Below are 23,359 nucleotides of genomic sequence, written 5' to 3'. Positions count from 1 at the left end.
ATTGACAGAACAAGGCGTGTGGTGGCTTGGCGACAATATTTGAACAAAGGTGACACGGTAGTGGATGACTCACATGAATTCATCCCCACCACTCAGAGGCTGCCCCGCATCAAGCTTGGTGCGCAATTGCCAGTCTATATTATTCCTTGGTTGCTGGACATAACATAGTAGTTTTATGATAAGTGAGTTTTATGATGCATAGTAGTTGAGTGTTAAAGTATTGACGCTACTACTATTCTTAATGAATGTGTAAATAAAGATTAATTGTCTATTGTCTATTGTCTAAAGCCTGCTTTACACGACCCGTTCCCACCTGGTCGACAGCGTGTTGTTTTTGCACTAGCCGTTTACTGCGCCTGATCTGAGCTCAGTGCCTTGCTTTCCATCGTTGAAGAACTTCATTATTAGCTAAAAGGCTGTTTTTTTTTTCAAAGTGTAATGTAATAGCGCTGTATTTATCAAAGCAGCAAGTTGTTGGAGTAGCATTAACTGCATTGGCAGCGTGCAAAACAGAAAGGAGCAAAAAGAGGATATGGATGAAACAGATATACCTTGAAATACCTGTATTGAGTCATGAAATACTTATAGACGTTTTGGATGCTGAAGACCTCCGGAATATCTCGCATATGACACTTGCGATATTCACCAATTTCCTCGATATAGTAACCTCGTATAGAAATACCCCCGCCCCAGCAAACCTGCAGACTAAGCGAATTTCAACTTGTCTGATTACATTTTTACTAAAATATTTCCATAAATAAGACATATTTATTCCCAATTTAAATGACATTAGATTTAACGAGTGCTTAGGTTTGCTGCTACGGGGAAGGTAAAAAGTGTTTTTGGATCATACGTCAATAGTATAGTATGAAATAAATAAATTTGCCAAATGTTATCAATATAGGCTAAACCCATAGATAAGTAAACTACAACAGTTTTCATTTTCTTCATAAGAATAACATGGGAATTTTAAATTACACTATTTTTTAATTTTCTCCATAACCGTTAGGCATACAACAGCGCTTCAATATACTAAATTATTTATTTTTTTAAGCTCTACAAAACAGTTCAAAAAGAAATTTTTTGTTTTTAGGGTAAAAAATGGGAAAACTTCATTTTTACCCCATAAAGCCCCCTATAAACCCCTGTTCCCATGGTCTGATTATGCTGGTTCGCAAACTCGTTTGAACAAATGTAGGTTTAAACGTTTTTACCAAATTTCATGAAAATCGGATCATTTTAGCGAATTTCCCTTTAGGGAAGTAGCTATTACCGTAGGTGTCATGGTAAGACCTAGGCCCGGGACCGATTTACTTTTTCATTTCGATGTCCCCAGAGGCCAAAAACACCATTTGTTAAATTTGTATATATATATATATATATACACGGCCGCGCCCGGGAAGCCAGTCACATAAAATATACACTGGAAGTCAGTCAGTTGCACCCCCCAATATATTTCAAGACTATGATATATATATAATATATGTTGGTAAATATCTTAAGCCTAGACATATCTGAACGTATATATCTCTTTTTTTCTTAAAAATACTAAAATATAATTACGTAAAAAATGCTATGCTAATGCAGTCACCACCGCATTTGCATGGGAAAGCCAGTCACGTAAAATTTGTGCTGCTAAGCCAGTCACTATATATTTTACCGCATACCACTGGAATCCAGTCACTGAAAATCCACCCGGGTATCCCGTCACTTCAGTCACTTTCACCCCTGCCCTTCTACTTTGTGATATTTATTTGTTCTACAAGCTTGAAAATCCGCACCTCAAACAAATGGATTATGCTTCAGGCATTGAGCACTCTCATAACCCATCTTACGCACTTCATTTTAATTAGTTGTCTTCCAGATTACTTAACAATTACTATTCTACAGATTAAATACCTAAATGTCAATGTAATCTTTGGTCGTCTTAATAGTCGTCCTGGCAACTGTGGATACAAATATGTACCGTACTAATTCGCAAGCGTAAGGTGGGAAGTTATTGCTTTATAGTCGCACAATTAGGCCTATTGTTGAGTCCTTGGAGGCAAGCGGCCATCTTGGATGATTTCAAAAAGCTGCAAAATTTATCGTCCAAAAATATTTTTCAAACACCAAAGTGTTTATAATTTAAATAGCTAGTATACTGTGGGATTAGAAATGTTCTTTGTAGTTTTGAATTATTCTCCAAGGGAGTCCATAAAATAAGTTAACGGTCACGGTCATCTTGGAAAAAGGCCAACTAATACGAAAACAATATCCTGTGTTGGGCGGGCCGTAGCACACAAATAGTTTTCCCGCCTCAAACAATCAAAGGCGTGTGGAACAAGGCAAAATTCTTGTCTCTTTTGTGGCGAGAGGTAGGGGCGAGCCTAACGGGTTCCATTGATGGGCTACCCGGCTACCGACCGACCTGGGGTAGCGACTAGCGAGCCAGTGGATGGTTAAAGGTTCTGCCGGTTATTTCCATCTTATTGCTGGTTCTCGAGCTTTTTGAGCTCGTTGTACAGTGAAATATTACTTCCCTATTTTATATAGCCACAATCAAAGCGATTTTTACAAGAAAGAATGACGACATAGACTCAGTGATGTGTGGTTACTTAATTAAATCATGTTCCTTGATTGTTTACCCTTTTGTAAGAGCCAATAATCAATCAACTTATATTTCTTTATTTTTCGATTTATTATCTATATCAATTCAAGAGGTAGCCCTGTACCTGGTTAACAAATATACCGATTACATTTAACGTGTTTTCTTTGAGTTACGCCCCATGGGATTCCAAAGTTTCACAATGTTTACATTTTTGAAGAATGTAGATAACAGAATGTTTAACGAAGTCAGCTTTAAATGCTGTCAATAAAGTTCTTTGATTTTGCGGTCCAAAAGGTAGAAACGATTCGATTTGTGAAACTTTTAACTTTTGCTACGGGCCTGTTAATTGGAGATTCTGACATTCTTAATTTAAGGAAGTAAACGTATTAACATGACGTGTTTGGAGTGGGATTTGAAATATGTGACGTGTATCAAACTTTTTCTCTTCAAAATCCTCTCCGATGTAAAACACAGGTACGTCAGCTAGGTTTATTAGAATTCAAAAGTTTTTTAATTGTCCTCCAATGTTTAGAAATTATTTTTCGATCAAGTTGTTTAATGAATAAATAATTGTTTTGCCAAATTATGTTTCGAAAACAGGAACTAAAAATAGATCAGGAAATAGATATTTTAGTTCAGAAAACAAAGCCAATCAAATAGGCCTACGTACTTTATAAATAAAAACACTTATCAGATGGTTTTTAACTTTGCTGTTTATTTACTTCAATAAATTTCTAATAAAAATCACCACAGGTACTAATCTATATAAATAAAATTAGAGTTTTGTCTGTACATTGCTCAGAATCATCAACTTTTAGATTATTTTTACGTTTTAAACATTCAAGAATCCGAAAAAAGTTTCATCTCAATTCCGTTATTATCTTAATCATCAATTATTATCTCAATTCCGTTGTTGTCTATCTTTCGTCTGTCACGGTCCAAAGGCCATTTTACGCGGCCTTCTCCTGAAAACGAGAGTACCTATCAAGATCCTCGAATCATTTTAATGTATTCACTGGATTGGCGAAAGTGTCTTTAGCTATTAAAATATGGCCTCGCTACTTTGTAAAAAAAACTTAAGGACGTTTAAAACCCAATTTTGTGCGATTTTTGTCAAGTTTTCTCACAATGTTTATCACATAATCATCATATGAAATAGCGAACAGCTGTTCGGATCAAGATTATTTTTCTCTAGCTGTCACTGATATGTTTACATTGAATATTGTTTACAAATACCGCAATCATTTCAGATCAAGTTTCAAAAGCAAATCCAAACCAAGTTGGATTAAAACAGTTTTTCCTCACATAACGGATTTAATTAATCGCAAGTGCAATAATGTGTAGGGTAACCGTAAATGAAAATAGAGCTTCTTTGTGTATAGAATTTCTATCGAGTTTTGGGTTTATAACCGGGGAAAAGACTTTGACTCAGTGTTCTATACGCCTGGGAAACTTACATTTTTTACATAAGCGTTACCAATAGCTTACATATAAGGTTTCAACTCGTTGACGGCACTTCAAATGGTGGTTGTGTAAAGTGTTTAGAGACAACTGCAGTGGGTGATTGTAACAGAGGTTTACGGATTATGCTCAAATCGTATTTCTAATGTGTCTTCTCAACGCTATGTGCTGCTCGCTGGACCATACGTCCAACAGACCAATTATCCATCTCTTGGGTTCGTAGGCTTAAACAATTATTCATAAGTTGGTAGCGCATATAACTCAGTGTTCCGTACGGACAGGCCAAGAGCACCTTTGATAGTGAAATTTCCAACCTGAATGTTTAATGGCGAGGTTGAGGTATAGTATTTTAACTATATATCGTTTGGTTAGTTAGGTAAGGTTAATCTAACCTAACTAACCAAACGATATATGGAATTAAACAATCGAATAATCAATATTACTAATTTAGTTGTTTGTGCCAACAGATATGGAAGTGTACCCCTCACAGATCTATTACGCATTTTTTTGTTTACTTGAAACTGTCAGATACTGTATTTGTTTGTATATAATAGTTTGGCTAGCATATCTGAAAATATGCAAACCAATAGTTTTTCTTTATTTAGGAAGGTTTCAACTGACCACTAGAGGATCCCCGTGCGTAGAACGGGCACACAGCTAGTAATTAATATTTAATTAATACATCTTATCTTACTAATATTATAAATGTGAAAGTTTGTGTGTTTGTTTGTTTGTTTGAAGTTCAATCACGCATTAACTACTGGCACAGAAGATATACTGTTTTTAATTTATAAATAATTTGTCATATTGTGCAAATCTTGGTGATTTGAATTTGGTGATTTGCTTTTTTCTGCTGTTTAGGTGCAGTGGTAGAACATTATTATGGATATGGTAGATGTTTTATACTATATTATACCGTAAATTAAAGAAACGACACGACGAGTGTCGTCGTCAATAATGTCGTCTGATTCTGACTGATGTCAGATGTTACACTGAATCGGTCACAGGGATAATAATTAGTTGTAACCTACCACTAGCTTACCTAACTAAGTTTGAGTGTTGCTATTTGCAGTGTGGGATGATTGCACTGGACAGTTTAGCTATCTATTTCAGAAAAATAAAGTTTAAAATAAATCAATTTCTAGGATCTGTTCTTAAGCTGTGGCCGTTTTGAGATGGATGCTTTCAGAGTTCAGTTTAGCCTAGCCTGAACAACTGGATTAGTAGCTTGACTTAGTGGTTCATCCATGTTTAGTTTATAAACACTAATCAATGCCTAATCTAGATTATAGGTGCCTTATTCTACTCTGTTTTAAAACTAATATACATAGGCATAAGCTTTAATTTTTGTATTAAATACTGGGTGCATCATTAAGGTAACTCCGTTAGGTTGCTTTTTATAAATAAATAATTTCATAAATCACTGATACCCTATATCATCTAAGTGTGCTCAGTACATAATGACACTCTCTCAAAAAAGTACTAATCCTAACCCAAAAAAATATAGATAGGTAGCTTTAGGCCTACAGAGGATGAGTGTTTATATTTATATCACTTATATTTATATGTCTGTGGTTAAGTTTTGGTTATGTTTGCCTTAAGATGGCTATAAGCTTAGGACTTGGACTAGATATCAAATAAACTCCCAATTAACTTATAGTGCAGCCTAGCCCTAATTTGTCAGTGTCAATGAAATAGTGCAATATCAAGGACAACCAAACTTGGATATACAACCATGTTTATACCTAAGGTTCCTTTTTGGTACTCACCAACAAGGATCAACCGTAATTATTTTCAGTCGGAAAGTGTCCTGAGTTTCCAGAAAATTGTAACTTATTACATTTTAAAAATTGAGGGTAAATTAAACGTTTCGGTTCTGGTTTTGGAGCGAGTCCAAGTTCTTGCAGTGACTAATACTTCAAAGGAAGGAAGGTGGGAAGATTTTCATACTACTAATAGCCTTCTTTGAATTCAGCGTGAAAAATACTGGGTAATTTCTATAGTTTCGGCCATTTAGGGGAACCAAACAAATTTTTAAAAACTCTTCTATCTCATCATTTCAGTAAACTATGATATTATTATTTGAATAGAAGTTAAATGTCAAGAAAAATAATACCGCAAATTATTATTTTTGGGATAGCATTACATTGACCAAGGAATACTCTCAAAGTGTAAAGTTTCCCGAACAAAGCTCGGTCCCCAGCTACTTGTCAAACAACGCAATAATGTACGTTATTTCATAAAATTTGTACCTGAGAAATGTACAAATGGAAAATGCATTTCTCGTAAGTGTAAGCAAATCTTAAAATGATAGGATTTGTAATGATACGATCTTAAAACGAGCAATTCAGTATTCTTATTCAAAACACCAAACACCCGCCACTGGATCAAAATATGCCCGCACGGCGCAATCCGGCACGGTGGGAAGCCCCTCTCGTACAATTTAAATTACGTACATAAGCCAAAAATAAAAAAATATGATTTAGAACATTTCACTTTTTGTATACAGAATCCACTGTTTTTAAACTAACCTGACCAAAAAATAAAATAAAGTAGTAGCCGACAAAAGTTCCGTGGAAATTTGCTATGTCACGTTTCATAAAACATTAAAAATAATCGACTTTATTTGAATATTTAAAATGAAAAGTACCGGGGGACCGAGCCGTGGCTCAGTATGTATATTTCGATTGTAAAAGCAATATAAAGGAAACTCGTGTTTTCTTTATAACTAATTTCGGCTTTTATTGTTTAAGTTTCAGTGGAATTTTAATTTACTATGATGTAACTTTAAATGGACAATGCAACACATTAATTTATTTTAATCTTACACATTTCTGTTATTGTAAATAAATCATAGAAATTAAAAAAAAATAAAAGTAGTATTTTTTTAAATACATTCCTAATGAATGAATTAATATGCGATCACAGGTTAATACAGTAGCAATCAACTACACAGCATTAAAACAGCACAGTGTATGTAAGGGGTGTGATTTATTTCTTGGTACTAAATTAAGTCATTCTTCAAGTATAAGTAAAACTTCAGCATGGGCATACTCTCTAACGTACTATCATATGATGGATTAGCTGAAGGCAGATAAGTCCGATTCAAGCTTATATTGCTTACTATAAAGATTGTTGTAATACAATTAACTTTAACTAGTGGTCGTCCAGTGGTCGAAAACTCGACCAAAAATATGTAATGTACAGGTTTCAAATGATTTAGGCCTAAAACTTTTTTCCCCGTGTGAGTAACTAAGGACTTCTGGATAATTTAAATATGATATTTATATGTTTCTTACTCAGGAACAATGCCGTTCCGGGACACTATATAAATGGACGTTAACGTGATTATAAATTTGCATTTTACATAGTCAAAATACAATAGGTATTGCGCAACCGTGATATGTTAAGTCATTAACCTTGGTTTACTAATAAAAGCTACACCGTATGCTTACTCAAACAAAACAAAACTTGCTTACTGTACAGCAATAAATCACGTAAAGAACAAAACAAAATGAAAATGTAGACTAGAAGACTACTGATACCGTAGTCATCCTAGGCTACTACTACATGATGTTTCAGAACAGAAGTATGGGGATAAAAATATTAAATAACTCATAAAACACCATAAAATCATAGTACTGTACTTAAGTCTTTCTGGTAATAATAACAATGATAAAAATAAGATAAAGATAAAAATGATGTAAAACACCTCTTATTATTTCTCTTTGTTCTATTCTTTCTTTGGTTTCTCTACATCCACAAGTTGTCATGGTTACTAATCACCCAACGACCCAACCACAAAATATTGTAGTGTTGTGACAGCAGACAGAAGCAGACGATTGTCAGTATGTCAGTGTCAGTGCAAGATTGTCAGTCTGTAGGTGCGAGCGTATAGGTTGACCTTGACGATACTGATCGATATTTCTCCGTTTTGCTTCCATCTTATTTTTGTTAAATGAACTGTAATATTTCAATAATTGGGAACCTACTGCACATAAAAATTACCGTAAATAGTTAAATATATCGTTCATATCGAAATATTAGACTGAAAAACACAGTTAATAAAACATTTTCTTGGGATTTGTGAGGTTATATAATATATAGGCATCATGATGATGCGACTCCAGTTAAGCGAGGTTCTACTGTATTTGCAAGTTAAAGTTACAAATAGAAAACCCATTATGGTTTGTATTCAATGACCGATGTATTATACAAAATAAATTATAACTTATTTTGATATTAATCAGCAGCATTTATTACAGCTTGCAGCACTTATTGGTATATATAAATATCCCAGTTACTATTAGTAAAAAAAAATAAAACACAAAATTGTGTGGCCATTCAATTTTTATAAACACAGTGTTAAACATTTGACTCTGCAGAATACCGGATGGTAAAGAGTGTTTGGTTTCAAGAAAATAAAATAAAAAATAGTTTAACTTGCTTTACTATTTATTTTGAAAAATGATAGATAGGAAACCATAAGGATAGGTATGGGATTGAACTGAAATAATTGCAGGAATACTTAAATCGCAAAGTCCACAATCTGTACATTGTTAGAGGGGGAGAGAGAGAGAGAGAGAGAGAGGGAGAGAGAGAGGGAGAGAGAGAGAGAGAGAGAGAGAGAGAGAGAGAGATTTGATAAGGAATCTGAAAAGTAAACAAATAATCGTTTCTGGCGTTCGTTATATTGTAAACCCCTCCCCCCCCCCCCCGTATTTGCACTCGTGACCACTTTTTGTTGCTTCCTTATCATTCATCCGTCCCAAAATATAATTCCTGTAATAGTTTGTTTGTAAAATTGAAATTATTATAAAAATATTTTATCTTTCGAGTGTAGTTTCATGGTTATTCTTATCAGATAGAATAATATAGTTGTCATATGTAATAGTTACTCCTTCGCGTTACGCAATTGCGTAAAAAACAGTTCCAGTATCTCGGACAAGATTCACGTATATTTCTCGAGATAAAGAAAATCCGTATAGTTCCCGGTCCGTGGAAACACTGTAAATACTAGGATAAAAAATATTGTATAAAGGAGAAGTTGACTAAAATTTCAACTGAAGGTAAAAAAAATCAAAATAACTTAAAATATGAGATGATGAACGGGTAGGATCAAGATTCAACCAATTATAATTAATTAATATTCGACGATCCTTATTAGAGGTGCATCATATTTATTTGGAGTATGAACATGTTTAAACATTAACACGTAGTTAATCACTATCCCAACACAAATAGTAACAAGGAGTAAACGAAGGTTACAGACCGCTGGGTTTTACCGCTACAAAGTAGGGTAGGGTGCCGTACTGACTACACTACTCCACGATAGAACACACGATGAGACAGTCTCCGCATTGGTATTGCAGTTACGCTTATCGACACAGGCAGCAGCACCGGTTTGCTGTTTTCATACGTATAAAGTGCACGGGAAGCCATACCTGACTGGCTTATGGGAGAGCTGACTGGCTTTCGGGCGGGTGACTGCCACACCGAGTAAATTACCAGCGCACTGACTGCCAAACCGGGTGGGCACAAAAGTATATATATAGATTCATATATACTAGAGGTCGTCCAGTGGTCGAAAACTCAACCAAAAATATGTAATGTATAGACTTCTCTATTTTCACCCAACGCTGTAAACAAACATGTTTTTGGAATTTCTTCCACTTGTTTTGATTTTCTGTTTTTATTGCGTTGTTATTATGTCACCAGCATGGCGACTCATATGGTCCATGTTATTTTTTTTAGATTTTAAATTAATATTTTGTGAACATTTTTTATCCTATTTTAATTTATAAAGGGGTTCTGCACATCTACAGGAAAATATATTTTCATCAGTATTCATCAGTATTCACAGATTTTCCCTGCGATGCACACGAGCTGAGAAAAAAGGTTTTAAAGAAACATGCTTGCCTATAATATATGTGTCCGTGAACGCGATAACTTGACTAATTTTTGTCCGATTTTGATGGAATTTGGTTTAAAGGTGTAAGGCGGGATAAACTTGAATGAGTTCGCAAACCAGCATGATCGGACCATGGAAACCGGGTTTTATGGGGTAAAAATTGGTTTTTCTCATTTTTGATCCTCAAAACAAAAAAATCCCAATTTCTCTCTAGACCTTTATAAAGAGCTTAAAAAAACAACCAATTTAGTATATCAAAGTGTTTTTGTGTGGTTATTGGTAACGGAGAAAATTCAAAAAATTGTAAATTTAAAATTCCCATGTTATTCTTATGGAGAATATTGTAAAATGTTGTAGTTTGCTTGTTTATGGATATATTTTGATCAAACTTGGCAAATTTATTAATTTTATACTAAGCTATTAATATTTTACCACAAAACACCCTTTATTAGTTTCCTTGTAGCAGCAAACCTAGGTACTCGTTAAACCTAATGTTATTTAAATAGTGATATGTTTTTAACATTGTTTAAATGCAGCTGACTTTTAAGTTGTTATTATTATTGTTTTTGTTTTCTAGTTTTGACTCATGAATAAGTTCAGTTCTATTTTATTAAACTAATTTACCTATCAATTTATGTATTTACTTCAAACATAAATCTGGCTACGAGGATGGGATGGATTGGGAAAATTTCCTTTGTTACATTCAAATACAAAACTGACATCTTATAGTGGCCATTGCATAAACTTGATTGGTGAACAAACAGTTAAAGTGGCTGTCCTGAGGTCTACATTAATAGTTTGTTTATTTGCTTGTCATCTGGTTTGATATATTATTGTTTCATGTTTACTTTAAGTTTTGGTTTTTGTTATTAAATACAATGAAAGAAGTGGCTCTAACAAAATGGGTTTTAATTTAATATATTTAAGGGCACAACATGGTGGCAGCGGTAAAGACCCAATAAATTGAGTAACAGGGTGTCTAATATATATGCTGCATTACAATGTCAGACTCAGAAAACTCAGATATAAGAGTAAGAAGACAAACATCTAAAATGACACAACATTCAGCAACATTGGGCTTCATTGATAAATACTCCTTTAAACCAGAAGATTGGGGCCCATGGTTAAAAAAGTTCAATAGGTACAGAAATGCTACCAATTTAGATCAAATAGATGGAGAAAAGCAAGTAAATTTCCTTATAATATCCATGGGTGATAATGCAGAAAATGTATTAATAGCAGCAGGAGTAACAGAAGAAGATGAAAAGACTTATGATAAAGTGGTGGAAAAACTTAATAAGTATTTTACACCAAGGGTGAATTTGACCTATGAGAGAGCGAAATTCAATCAACGAGTACAAAAGCAAAATGAACCGATATCCGATTTTATAACAGATGTACATCAATTAGCTTCTTCATGTGATTACAAAGACACGAAAGACAGCCTTATTAGGGATAAACTCATTGTTGGAATAACAGATTCAAAGTTATCTAAGGAACTTCAACTGATGGCTGACCTAACCTTGCATGAAACAATAAATAGATTGAAACAAAGTGAAATTATAAAGAACCAACAAATTACTGTTAACAGATCAAGAGAACAAGATTTTGCAGAAATAGACCAAGTGAAAAAACATCCGAACTTGAAACAAAACATAAGACAATATACTTCTAATTGTTTTTACTGTGGAGGACAGAGGCATCCTAAGGAGGAATGTCCTGCTCAGAATATTGAATGCTACTACTGTGGATTGCAAGGACACTTCAGCCGATGTTGTAAAAAGAGACAGAATAATAAATACAGAAATCAGAACAATAAATACAGAAACCCAACCCTGAATCAAATTCAGGAAAATACCGAGAACAGATTGGAACAGGATAATAGAAGCGAGGACGGGTATTACATTAACAGAGCTGAAGTTAAGAAAATAAGAGCGACAACAAGGAACTACAATAAACAGAATGAATTTGAAATTGATGTAAAACTTGATGGGAAATTGGAACATTTCAAGATTGACAGTGGAGCCGACGTGACGATTGTGCCTCCAAGAATGGCTAGAAACAAATTATTGACTAAATCAAACATTGTTTTAAAAACACCTGGGGGGAAGTATTTAACAGTTTTAGGTAAATTTGAAGGTGTAATTCAGTATAAGAATAAAACAACTCGTCAAACAATATATGTGATCAATGGTCAAGAGGAGGCATTGATTGGGAAACCATGCATCTCAGCCCTAGGGTTCTTAAGGGTCATCAGAGGAGTTAAAAATGACATTCAGTCAAGTGAATATTGTAGCAACCAGAATATCAACACAGACCTACAGAAGATCAAGAATAAATATCCAAGTTTATTTAATGGGATTGGTAAGATGAAGAAAGGAGCTCAACTTAAACTGAAACAAAATGCGGTACCGATGGAGTTAAAAACTCCTAGAAACATACCTATTCCATTAAGAGAAAAAGTGAAAAATGAACTTAAAAGAATGGTTGAAGCGGGAATCATTGAAGAAGTTTGCGGACCTACGGAGTGGTGTCATCCAATGGTGGTAAGACCTAAACCTAATGGCAGTGTAAGAATATGCATTGATCCTTCAGCTTTAAACAACCATTTACAGAGAGAAAATAACGTTTTTAATACTGTTGAGGACTTACTTGGATGTCTAGGGAATTCCAAATGGTATTCAAAATTAGATGCTAATTCGGGGTTTTGGCAAATACCGCTAGATGAGGGTTCCTCAAAATTGACAACATTTATAACACCATTTGGTAGATTTTGTTTTAAAAGACTTCCCTTCGGAATTTCAACAGCCCCGGAAATATTTTGTAACAGGATGAAAAGTATTATTGGAGACATCCCAGGAATTTTGTGTTATATGGATGATATTTTAATTACCGGAGAAAGTAAACCCGAGCATGACAGCAGACTAGACCGAGTGTTACAAGAATTGGAAAAAGAAGGAGTTACCTTAAATGACAAGTGTGAAATAGGAAAAACAAAGATTTCATTCTTAGGTCACATTATTTCTTCTGGTATGATTCAAGCAGATCCCAAACACTTACAAGCAATAATCGATTTCCCCACACCCAGTGATGTGGGAAGTGTTAGGAGATTTCTAGGGATGTTGAATCATGTCGGAAAATTCATAGAAAACCTTGCTGATATCGTTCAACCACTGAGGGAACTACTAAAAAAAGATAGGGCTTTTGTTTGGGGTCCTAGTCAAGAACAATCATTTAAAACAGCCTTAAAGAGTTTACAAACAACTCCTGCCTTAATACCATTCAATTTGAAAAGGAGAACTATAATTTCGGCCGATTCATCAGCTTATGGTTTGGGTGCAACACTTTTGCAAGAACATCAAGGACATTTAAAACCTGTGGCCTACGCATCAAAGAGCTTAACACCGACTCAACAGAAATATGCACAAATTGAAAAGGAGGCTTATGCAATAGTATGGGCATGTGAACGTTTCAAAAATTTTATAACAGGATTGAAGTTTCAAATTCAAACTGATCATAAACCTCTGATTCCTCTTTTAAGTAGTAAGGGTTTGGATGAACTGCCGCTAAGAGTTCAGAGATTTAAAATGAGATTAATGAGATATTCGTACGACATATTGTGGGTACCAGGAAAACAATTAACAACTGCCGACACGTTATCAAGAGCGCCAATCAACAAAACTGAAGAGGAAGATATTGAGAAACTTGCAGAAGAAGCAGAAGCATGTGTAAGAACAGTAGTTCAATCAATCCCAGTATCATCTAATAAATTAGATGTAATAATAAAAAATCAAAGAGAAGAATTACAGGAATTGTTAGATATTACAATTCAAGGATGGCCTAAAAATAAGAACCTATTAAATGAAAGATTAAAAGAATACTGGGATCATCAAGCAGAATTGTCGATCAATGAAGATATACTTATGAGAAATAATCAAATAGTGATTCCTCCAATCAAATAGTGATTCCTCCATCCTTGAGAAAAGAAATGTTAGATAATATTCATCAAGGTCATCAAGGTATTAAAAGATGTAAAGAAAGGGCTAAAATGTCAGTATGGTGGCCCAAAATTAATCATCACATCGAACAAAAAGTAACCTATTGCCCGCAATGCATTGCTGACAGAGTGCCTCCTCGCCATCCTATGATTCCTACAGAGGTTCCTGAAAGACCCTGGCAGAAAATCGGAGTAGATTTTTGTGAATTCAACAATGATAAATACATAATTCTCATGGATTATTATTCCAAATACATCGATGTATATATAAGGTATCTAACTGTTCAACGGCAATATTGATTAAATCAATGAAGACATCGTTTGAAAAGCATGGCATCCCCGAGTCAATTAGATCAGACTCAGGTGTGCAATTTCTATCAGAAGAATGGGAACTATTCAAATCAGAATACGACTTCACAGTGGAAACTAGTTCACCATACCATCATCAGTGCAATGGTCAAGCTGAAAGTGGTGTGAAAATCTTCAAAAACATATTAAAGAAGTGTAAGGATAGACATCTGGGCTTATTGGCATACAATACGACGCCAAAGGAATGTGGTTATAGCCCATCACAACTATTAATGGGACGGATTTTAAGAACAAATCTACCAGTGAATAAAGCAACTCTACTTCCAGCCACTCCAAATCACAATAGATATAGACTTAGACAAATGGAAGAAAAGAGGAAACAGGAACAACAGTTCAATAAAAGACATAGAGTGACCCAGGTCAAGGATTACCCAGAAAACGCTAAAGTTTGGTTATCGGACCGAAGAGAAGAAGGGGTAATCAAGGAGAAGTTAGAGAACAGGAAATATAACGTTGAAACAAAAAAGGGAGGAAGATATATCAGGAATTCAAAATTCTTATTCCCTATGTTCTCCTCTGGAGAAAGAGAAAATCCTGATAAAGAAAACCCCCATACACAGACACTTCCTCCAAGACAGACACATACACCAAGATCCAACCTACATAATCATTCTTCAACCATACACAGACCTACCAGAATTGTTAAACCTGCCAAGAGGTTCATAGAAGAACTTTAAGAGGGAGATGTCCTGAGGTCTACATTAATAGTTTGTTTATTTGCTTGTCATCTGGTTTGATATATTATTGTTTCATGTTTACTTTAAGTTTTGGTTTTTGTTATTAAATACAATGAAAGAAGTGGCTCTAACAAAATGGGTTTTAATTTAATATATTTAAGGGCACAACAGTGGCATTCAGGAAAACTAAAAGAGAGCTAAAGCTGTATGTTGCTGAAGGTGGCACTCAGGATCTTTTAGGTAGAGACTGGATCGAGGAGCTTAAAATCTACGATTTGCCACTTAATTTATTACAAAGTGATTCTTTATGGGTTTCCAAGGAAGTTGATGACATTTAAAGGTCAGGGTTTCATAGTTCACTTCCAAGAATGAGCTTAAGTAAATTAATCGATTATAATAAGGAACTCTTTTGTAACAAAAGCGGCCATTGTACAAAATTCACGGCACACTTAATTTTAAAAGAAGACGCTTCTCCTATTTACAAAAAAGCAAGGCCAGTTCCGTTTGCAACAAAGGACAAAGTGTGCGAGGAAATCGACAGGCTTGTAGAAGCTGATCTGATAGAACCAATTGACTATTCTGATTGGTGCACCTTGGGTTGTTGTCAAAAAACCTTCTGGTCAAAAAAGAATTTGTGCAGATTTTTCAACAGGATTAAATCAGGCTTTAAAGATTCAGAAGTTTCCTCTACCTACACCTGAGGAAATATTTGCTAAGTTGAATGGAGGAGAAAAATTCTCAGTCATAGATTTATCTGATGCCTACTTGTCAATACCAGTTGATAGAGATTCGCAAGACTTACTAGTGATTAATACCATCAAAGGACTTTACAGATACAAGCGACTTTGTTTTGAAATCGCATCCGCTCCAGCTATATTTTCTAAAGTTATGTACAACATGTTGAATGGGTTGCCAGGCGTAGCAAACTATCTAGATGATATAATTGTTACAGGGCACAATGATGAAGAACATTACAAAAATCTAGAGAATACTTTCAATAAAATTAAAGAGTTTGGATTCCAATTGAACAAAGATAAATGCAAGTTTATTGAAGAAACAGTGACATATCTTGGGTTTGTAATAACTAAAAAAGGCTTACAAGTTTCGGATTCTAAAGTTCAAGGCATTGTCGATATGCCACAGCCATCAAATGTCAAAGAATTGGAGGCATTTTTAGGGATGATTACATACTACTCCAAATTCATACCAGAATTTTCTAAAGTTTGTTATCCTTTAAATCAAGGAGTAGATTGGTTGTGGACTGACCAATGTAAACGCAGTTTCAACAAATTAAAAGCCTTGTTAATGAATGCACCTATACTAACACATTACAATCCAGAGTTACCCATCATTCTTGCTGCAGATGCATCAGCTGTAGGAATCGGTGCTACAATTTTTCATAGATTTCCTGACAACTCTGAAAAGCCTATTGCATATGCTTCGAAAACATTGACTTCCACTGAAGCGAACTATTCTCAAATAGAAAGAGAAGGGCTGGCCATCATTTTTGCGATAAAGAAGTTTCGCCCATATCTACTGGGAAAAAACTTCATTTTACAGACCGACCACAGAGCCTTGCTTACAATTTTTGGATCTAAGAAAGGGGTACCTACCACCACTGCCAATAGACTTCAGCGTTGGGCACTGATACTGTCTAACTATACGTATGACATTGAATACATATCTACAAAAGATTTTGGTAAAGTCGATGGTTTGAGTAGATTACCGTAATTTCAACCTAATTCTTTTGATTCCAATGATGAGGGACACCATACAATAGTAGCGACAATTCAAACAGAAGTGCAGTCCGAGATCCCTATTACTTGTACTGAAATCGCTGAGGAGTCTGTTAAGGACCCTGTTTTGAAGAAGGTTATGCACTATGTAAAAGTTGATTGGCCTACTAAGAGTCCAGATGAGAACTTGAGGCCTTACTTTTCTAAGAAAGATGCACTGACTCTACATAATAACTGTCTTCTGTGGGGAATAAGAACTGTTATTCCACCTAAATACCGAACTTACATCATGGACTACTTGCATGAATCTCACATTGGCATGGTCAAAATGAAGTCTGAGGCTCGGGGTCATGTGTGATGGCCAGGTATGGATGCTCTAATTGAACAGACGTGTCACCGTTGCCGTGAATGTAACTTGTTTGCTAAAAATTTACTAAGTAAAACACATCTAGTCAACTGGCCTAAAGAAAGTGAACCTTGGAGTCGAATCCATTTAGATTTTGCTGGACCATTTTACGGACAAATGTTTCACTTAGTGATTGACGCTTTCTAGAAATGGCCAGAAATAGTACCTATGTTCTCTATTACAACAGAAAAGACAGTAGAAGCGCTCAAGAATTTGTTGTGTAAATATGGCATTCCTAGAACAATCGTCTCAGACAACGGAACTTCATTTACTTCGCAAGGTTTTAAAGATTTCTGCCTGCGCAATAATATCAAACATATTACGTCTCCAGTAGCTCACCCAAGTTCTAATGGACAAGTGGAGAAAAATGTAGATACCTTTAAAAGAGCTCTGAACAAATTACAGTACAATAAAGAGCCTAGCTTGTTCACAGACAACTTGAGGACATTTTTATTTCGCTATCGAGCTACACCTCACACTGCAACTGGACAAACACCTGCATTTTTGTTCTTGGGTCGTAATCTGCGAACTAAATTAGATTTTATCAAACCTTCACAAGAGATAAACTCAAGAGATAAACCTTCTGAAGTGCTGCGATATAATAAAAACAGAGGCTTTTCCATTGGGAGTAAAGTGTACATTCGTACTTTTGTTGAAGGGAAAGTAAAATGGAAAATAGGAACCATACTTAGACAGTTAGGTAGGAACACATGGTTGATTGATTCCAATGGACACACTAAAAGACATACAAGTCAAATTCGGAAATGCCACCAAGACAATGAATCGGAAGAGGAAGACGACCCCTGCATTAAACAATTACCACAGCTACTGTCTTCTTCAGATTTCCAAGTACAAAATCCAGAAAACCATGGATCACCAGCTGTATTTCCTAGCCCTAGATCCCTACAGTAGCTTCACAACATCCGAATGTCCCTCCTCAGCTACGATCTAGAACATCAACTGCAGAAGCTTTACCCCACCCGAATGTACCTCCTCAGCTGCGAAGATCAACAAGGACCTTCAGGCCACAGAGGAGGTTAATTGAAGAAGCCTAAACTTGGTGGAAAGAAGTGATATGTTTTTAACATTATTTAATTGCAGCTGACTTTTAAGTTGTTATTATTATTGTTTTTTGTTTTCTAGTTTTGACTCATGAATAAGTTCAGTTCTATTTTATTAAACTAATTTACCTATCAATTTATGTATTTACTTCAAACATAAAAAATAGGTTGAATTGAAAATCAATTCAGACAAAAATGGAAATTCGCTTAGTCTGCAGGTTTGCTGTGGCGGAGGTATTTGCTTGAGTTATCGCGCTAATGGACACACACATATATCTAATCACTACAGTTTTCATAATACATACATATATATATATATATGGGATCACATCATTTGTCCGAGTTTTCAACTGTCCGAGTTTGTTAAAAATTACAAAATATTTGAAAAATCATTTGTCCGAGTTTTCAACTGTCCGAGTTTTGATAAATAACTAATAATAATTAGATAAATCAACTGTCCGAGTTTTCATTTGTCCGAGTTTATTAAATTATTTTAAAAAATATCGAAATATCAAGTGTCCGAGTTTTCAACTGTCCGAGTATGGTTTAAATAATAATAATATTTCGTTAAATCAACTGTCCGAGTTTTCATTTGTCTGAGTTTTTAAATTATTTAAAAAATTATCAAAATATCATTTGTCCGAGTTTTCAACTGTCCGAGTAGGGGCAACATCAAAATGTGACACTGCGCGCCGAGACTAGCGTGTCTAAAGCGCCTGTTCGGAAGTCGATGTGAACCCCTCCTGTGAAGGAGTCAGGCATTGTGCCGCGAGAGCCCCTCACGTCGACTTAAAAAAAAATTTAATATTTTAATTATAAATTCTAAATCTTCTAAGAAGGAGCACGGGTTTACACAATTGGATTTCAGGCCCTTACGATCGGGCCCGATTTAGGGTCCCGAGATCGGGTCGTCTCAGGCAATGTGGTGTCTAGGGCAAAGTCCAATACCGCACCCCTTGCCCTCATGTACTACAACGCTCACGGGGGAGAAGACACTGTGCGATAAGAATTTCTGCACAGTGCTCGCCATTCGGGTCTGTAAAGAAACCGGAAAATTTTATATTTTGAGTGCCCAAAATGAAAAAAAAAAAAAACAATTTTTACCCCATAAAACCCTCTATAACACCTCCAAAGTTCAATAATGCTGGTTTGCGAACTTGTTTGAATAAATGTAGGTTTACACGTTTTCATCAAAATTGGGTGATTTTTACTTGAGTTATCATGCTAATGGACGTATACATTTGAGTGAAGCGATGGTGTTTTGGCCAGGTCTAAATTCACCAACATTTTTGGGGTCGTTTCTAATGTCCAAATTCACCAACTTTCTACCTTTAGCAGGTACGATATTTCTCCCGGCGGGCGGGGAAGGAATTCCCTCCGAATAGTTTGCCATCGCCTGCTCCGTCTCGTCTCGGCGAGAGTGTACTGTAACCTAACCTAACCTAACCTAACCTAACCTAACCTAACCAAACCTAACCAAACCTAACCAAACCTAACCAAACCTAACCTAACCTAACCTAACCTAACCTAAAGCTGCCTGAAACAATCACAGCTTAAACAGTACTATTAGGGCTAAGCAGTACACTCTCGCCGAGACGAGACGGAGCAGGCGAGGGCAAACTATTCGCAATTCCTTCCCCGCCCGCCGGGAGAAATATCGTACCTGCTCCAGGTAGAAAGTTGGTGAATTTGGACATTAGAAACGACCCCAAAAATGTTGGTGAATTTGGACGTAGCCGGTGTTTTGGCCTCAAGGAATAGCAAAACAGAAGGGTCTTACCATGAGACCTAGGGTAATAGCTTATTCCCTATATGGGAAGTTCATTAAAACAAAGAATTGTTTACTTTAGCATCCTTTTTCCCTTCATAATCTAGTACAAAAATGAAAGATAATACTGAACAAACTAAAGTATAATATTAGAACACTATGAGAGGCTCATTAAACTACGTTATCTCAGGGAAAAAAATTCAAATTCAAATTCACTTTATTGTCACATAAAAACATTTGTACATAGCAAAGCTATTAAACTGGTGACATTGTCAATTCAATATAAACCTAAAAATACAATTAAGTTACAGAACATTTTCGTCTGACTCTAAAACAACAATTACATATAACAATGCTGCTTAATTTTGTAAAACGTCACTTACAGAGTAAAATACTTGGTTTAAAAGATAACTTTTTAGAGTATTCTTAAAACTTTTTAAACGGATTTGGCTTTTAATGTTTGTCGGTAGATTATTAAAGAACTTCATACCCATGTAACTAGGGCCCTTTTCATAGATTGTTAAGTTATGTATTCGGTATTGAAAATTGTCTTTGCACCTTGTGTTGTATGCATGTAAATGCTGCTGTCCACAAAGAAGATCAAAATTCTTCTGAATGAACAGTAAGCATGAATATATATAGAGAGAGGGAAGGCTCAATAATCCTAACTGTTTAAAGATTGGCTTGCATGAGACTCGTGGCCGCGAAAATGTCATAATGCGAACAATTCTTTTTTGAAACTTGAATATTTTTTTCCAATCAGCTGATGAACCCCATAGCTCAATTCCATATTTCATAATGGAATAAAAATAGGCAAAATAAACCATTAATCTAGTTTCCAAATCAGTTCTATCCCTTAACACAAGCATTTGGAAACAAGCAGAATTCAGTTTATTACCGAGTATTGTTATGTATTTTTTCCAGTTTAAATTTTGGTCAATTGTTAATCCCAAAAATTTATTCTGTATTTTAGATGTAATTTCAGTATTTAAAAATTCAACTGCAAATGTTGTAGGGTCATTACTTTGTGCTGTTTGAAATTTCATCAGATTTGTTTTTTCACAATTTAGTTTTAGTCCATTAGTACGAAACCATACTTCAAGTTCCTCCATAGCATTGATAGTAAGTATTTTAAGCTCATGTTCACTTTGAGCCTTAAGCAGGGCAGTGGTGTCATCTGCATATAAAATGAGGTTTGTATTAATGTTGCCATCAAGATCATTTATATAAAGGTTCTATGAAAACTAGCTACAATTGGTCCATATTGATAGGATGTCTACATATAGTCAAAACTGTAAGTTAATTTTTCACAAAATACATCTTAAATAACAACAACAATACAAGAATAATGTGTGTCATGCGTGTAATTTCTAGTTTTGTCAATCTTCTTCTGGAGCAAATGGATCGTGAAAATATAAAAAAGTTGAAGAAAGAACAAGAAGATGAGGAGGATAATGCGATGGAAGAAGAGGATGGAGATGAATTAGTAAATGGTATGGAAGCAGAAGATTGTGATTCTGATGAAGATAATCATTTAGATAAGACATTATGGGGTGAGGAGCTTACTGATGGGGAATCATCTGCTTCAAAATATTGTGCAAAGAAAAATGGAAAGAAAGTACAAGAAAGGAGAAATGAGGAGAGGATAGAAGAAATGTCTGATGCTGAGAAAAAATTATTACTTGAAGAATTCAGATCTAATATGTTCTCAAATTTTCTTCAGGGAAAAGATGCTGACTTTGACTACAGGTGAGATTTAGCCTTTCGATATATTAATATTAAAAGTTAGCTTATATCTTAAGCTTAATATGTGCACTTTGAAATATTAAAAACAAAAAATATTTTGAATTTTGTGAAATATTTGATTGAAAATTGAAAGAACAATGATGAAGTGAACCTTGTAGAAATTAGAGGTGTGTGGATAGTGAAATTTGAGTTCGGATCGGATTCGGATTGGATAGTAATAAGTTCGGATTCAGATATTTTCAGATTCGAATAGTTCGCTGTTGTTTAATAAATTAATAGCAAGGTTAATAAGTTAACGTCATTTTTATATATCGTAACATCTAATTTGAAACTGATTTTCTTTGTCATAGCTAAATTGAGAAAACGGCTGGGCGTAGAAACTCGGTAGAGGTGTCTAAAGAAAGGTGTTGGTCTGTAGATGAGCCACCAAAAGAGAAACGTGTTAAATTCCCTTGGGGCCCTGTCCCAGTAGCCTTTGAATTCCCATCCCATGTTATTCTTATGGCGGAAAAACTGGGTTTTTGTCCCAGCTAATTTGAGAGAATGGCTGGGCGTAGAAACTTGGTAGGAGTCTCTAAAGAAAGGTCTTGGTCTATAGATGAGCCATCAAAAGAGGAAAGAGGTAAATTCCCTTGGGGCTCTGCCCCAGAAGCCTTTAAAGTTGCCTCTTCAAATTTGTTTACATTACGACTATGTGAATAATTCTACACTACTTTTTAATGAAACAGATGTTAATATTTAAATTGTGATTTATTGAATTTTTCAAAATGCAGTACAGTATTTGCAATGGGTTTTTCTGATTTAAGAATCGATTTTATTCTGCATCGTGTCATGTTTTGCAATATAATGTTCTATTACCAAATCAGTGGAAAATCCTAATATCACAGTAACTCTTAAAATTATTTCTTATGGAGTTAACTTATATCTATTGTATGGCTTGGTTTCTGCCTTTTTTTTACCACTTCTTGGAGATTGTACGTAGGTGATATTCTTTGGCGTATTGCATCTGTAGACGAAACTTGGGTTGGTGAAATTATTACAATGGAAAAAAGCGAGAAATCCTGGACAATTTGATATAGGCTAAAAATAAAACTGAATTAACAATGTGCTACATTTCTTGAACAATCATTGAAATAACCGATTTGCAAACAATGGAAACATAGAAAAAAAGTCATAGAACACAACCAAGTAGAAGAAAAGAAATAATGTTTTTTGTTTTAATTTATAATCGTTATTATAGACAACCTAATGCAGCTATGAGAGGGAAAAATTTGTAGAAACACTAAGAAAGAAGATCAGCTTTTTGAGAAAAGATAAGATATTTACAAAAGATTTAGATTATATCTAACTGTTGTGTAGATCGTGAGTATTTCCATAATCTTTGAGTCGCCTGTAATAAACATCTTTACGGTCTTTCCATTTGATTGCGAGCACTCCTCTGCCAGACCTCCTAAAAAAATCTCCTTTTTCCAAATCAGTTTTCAGGAATATTCTGGGCATGCATCGTCTGTTGCAAATGGCTGTTCCTACAGCATAAGTGTCTTCTTTCAACAAAGCAGTGTACAGTAATGGAGAGGAGTACCAGTTGTCCAAGTAGGCTATATACCCTTTCCCAAAAAAAGGTTGTAAAAGATCAA

At 35.0% G+C, this 23,359-nt stretch overlaps 1 protein-coding gene across 5 annotated transcripts in view; it reads left to right on the top strand.

The window, feature by feature from the left end:
* The window catches only part of LOC128982953 (coiled-coil domain-containing protein 97), a 72,042-nt gene that overhangs the window by 42,337 nt on the left and 6,346 nt on the right, over positions 1–23,359 (top strand). For all 5 annotated transcript variants that reach the window (XM_054402056.1, XM_054402053.1, XM_054402055.1 and 2 more), the window contains exon 5: positions 21,351–21,725. In XM_054402056.1, coding sequence (XP_054258031.1) covers positions 21,351–21,725 — 375 coding nt within the window. The remainder of the gene's footprint in view (positions 1–21,350; positions 21,726–23,359) is intronic.

Source organism: Macrosteles quadrilineatus, unplaced genomic scaffold, assembly GCF_028750875.1.
Source record: "Macrosteles quadrilineatus isolate MER2022 unplaced genomic scaffold, UCM_ALF_1.0 Scaffold_1__1_contigs__length_201487025, whole genome shotgun sequence".
Lineage (NCBI taxonomy): Eukaryota > Metazoa > Arthropoda > Insecta > Hemiptera > Cicadellidae > Macrosteles > Macrosteles quadrilineatus.
Note: the sequence above shows the minus strand (reverse complement) of the source record. Positions and strands in the feature narration are given on the sequence as shown.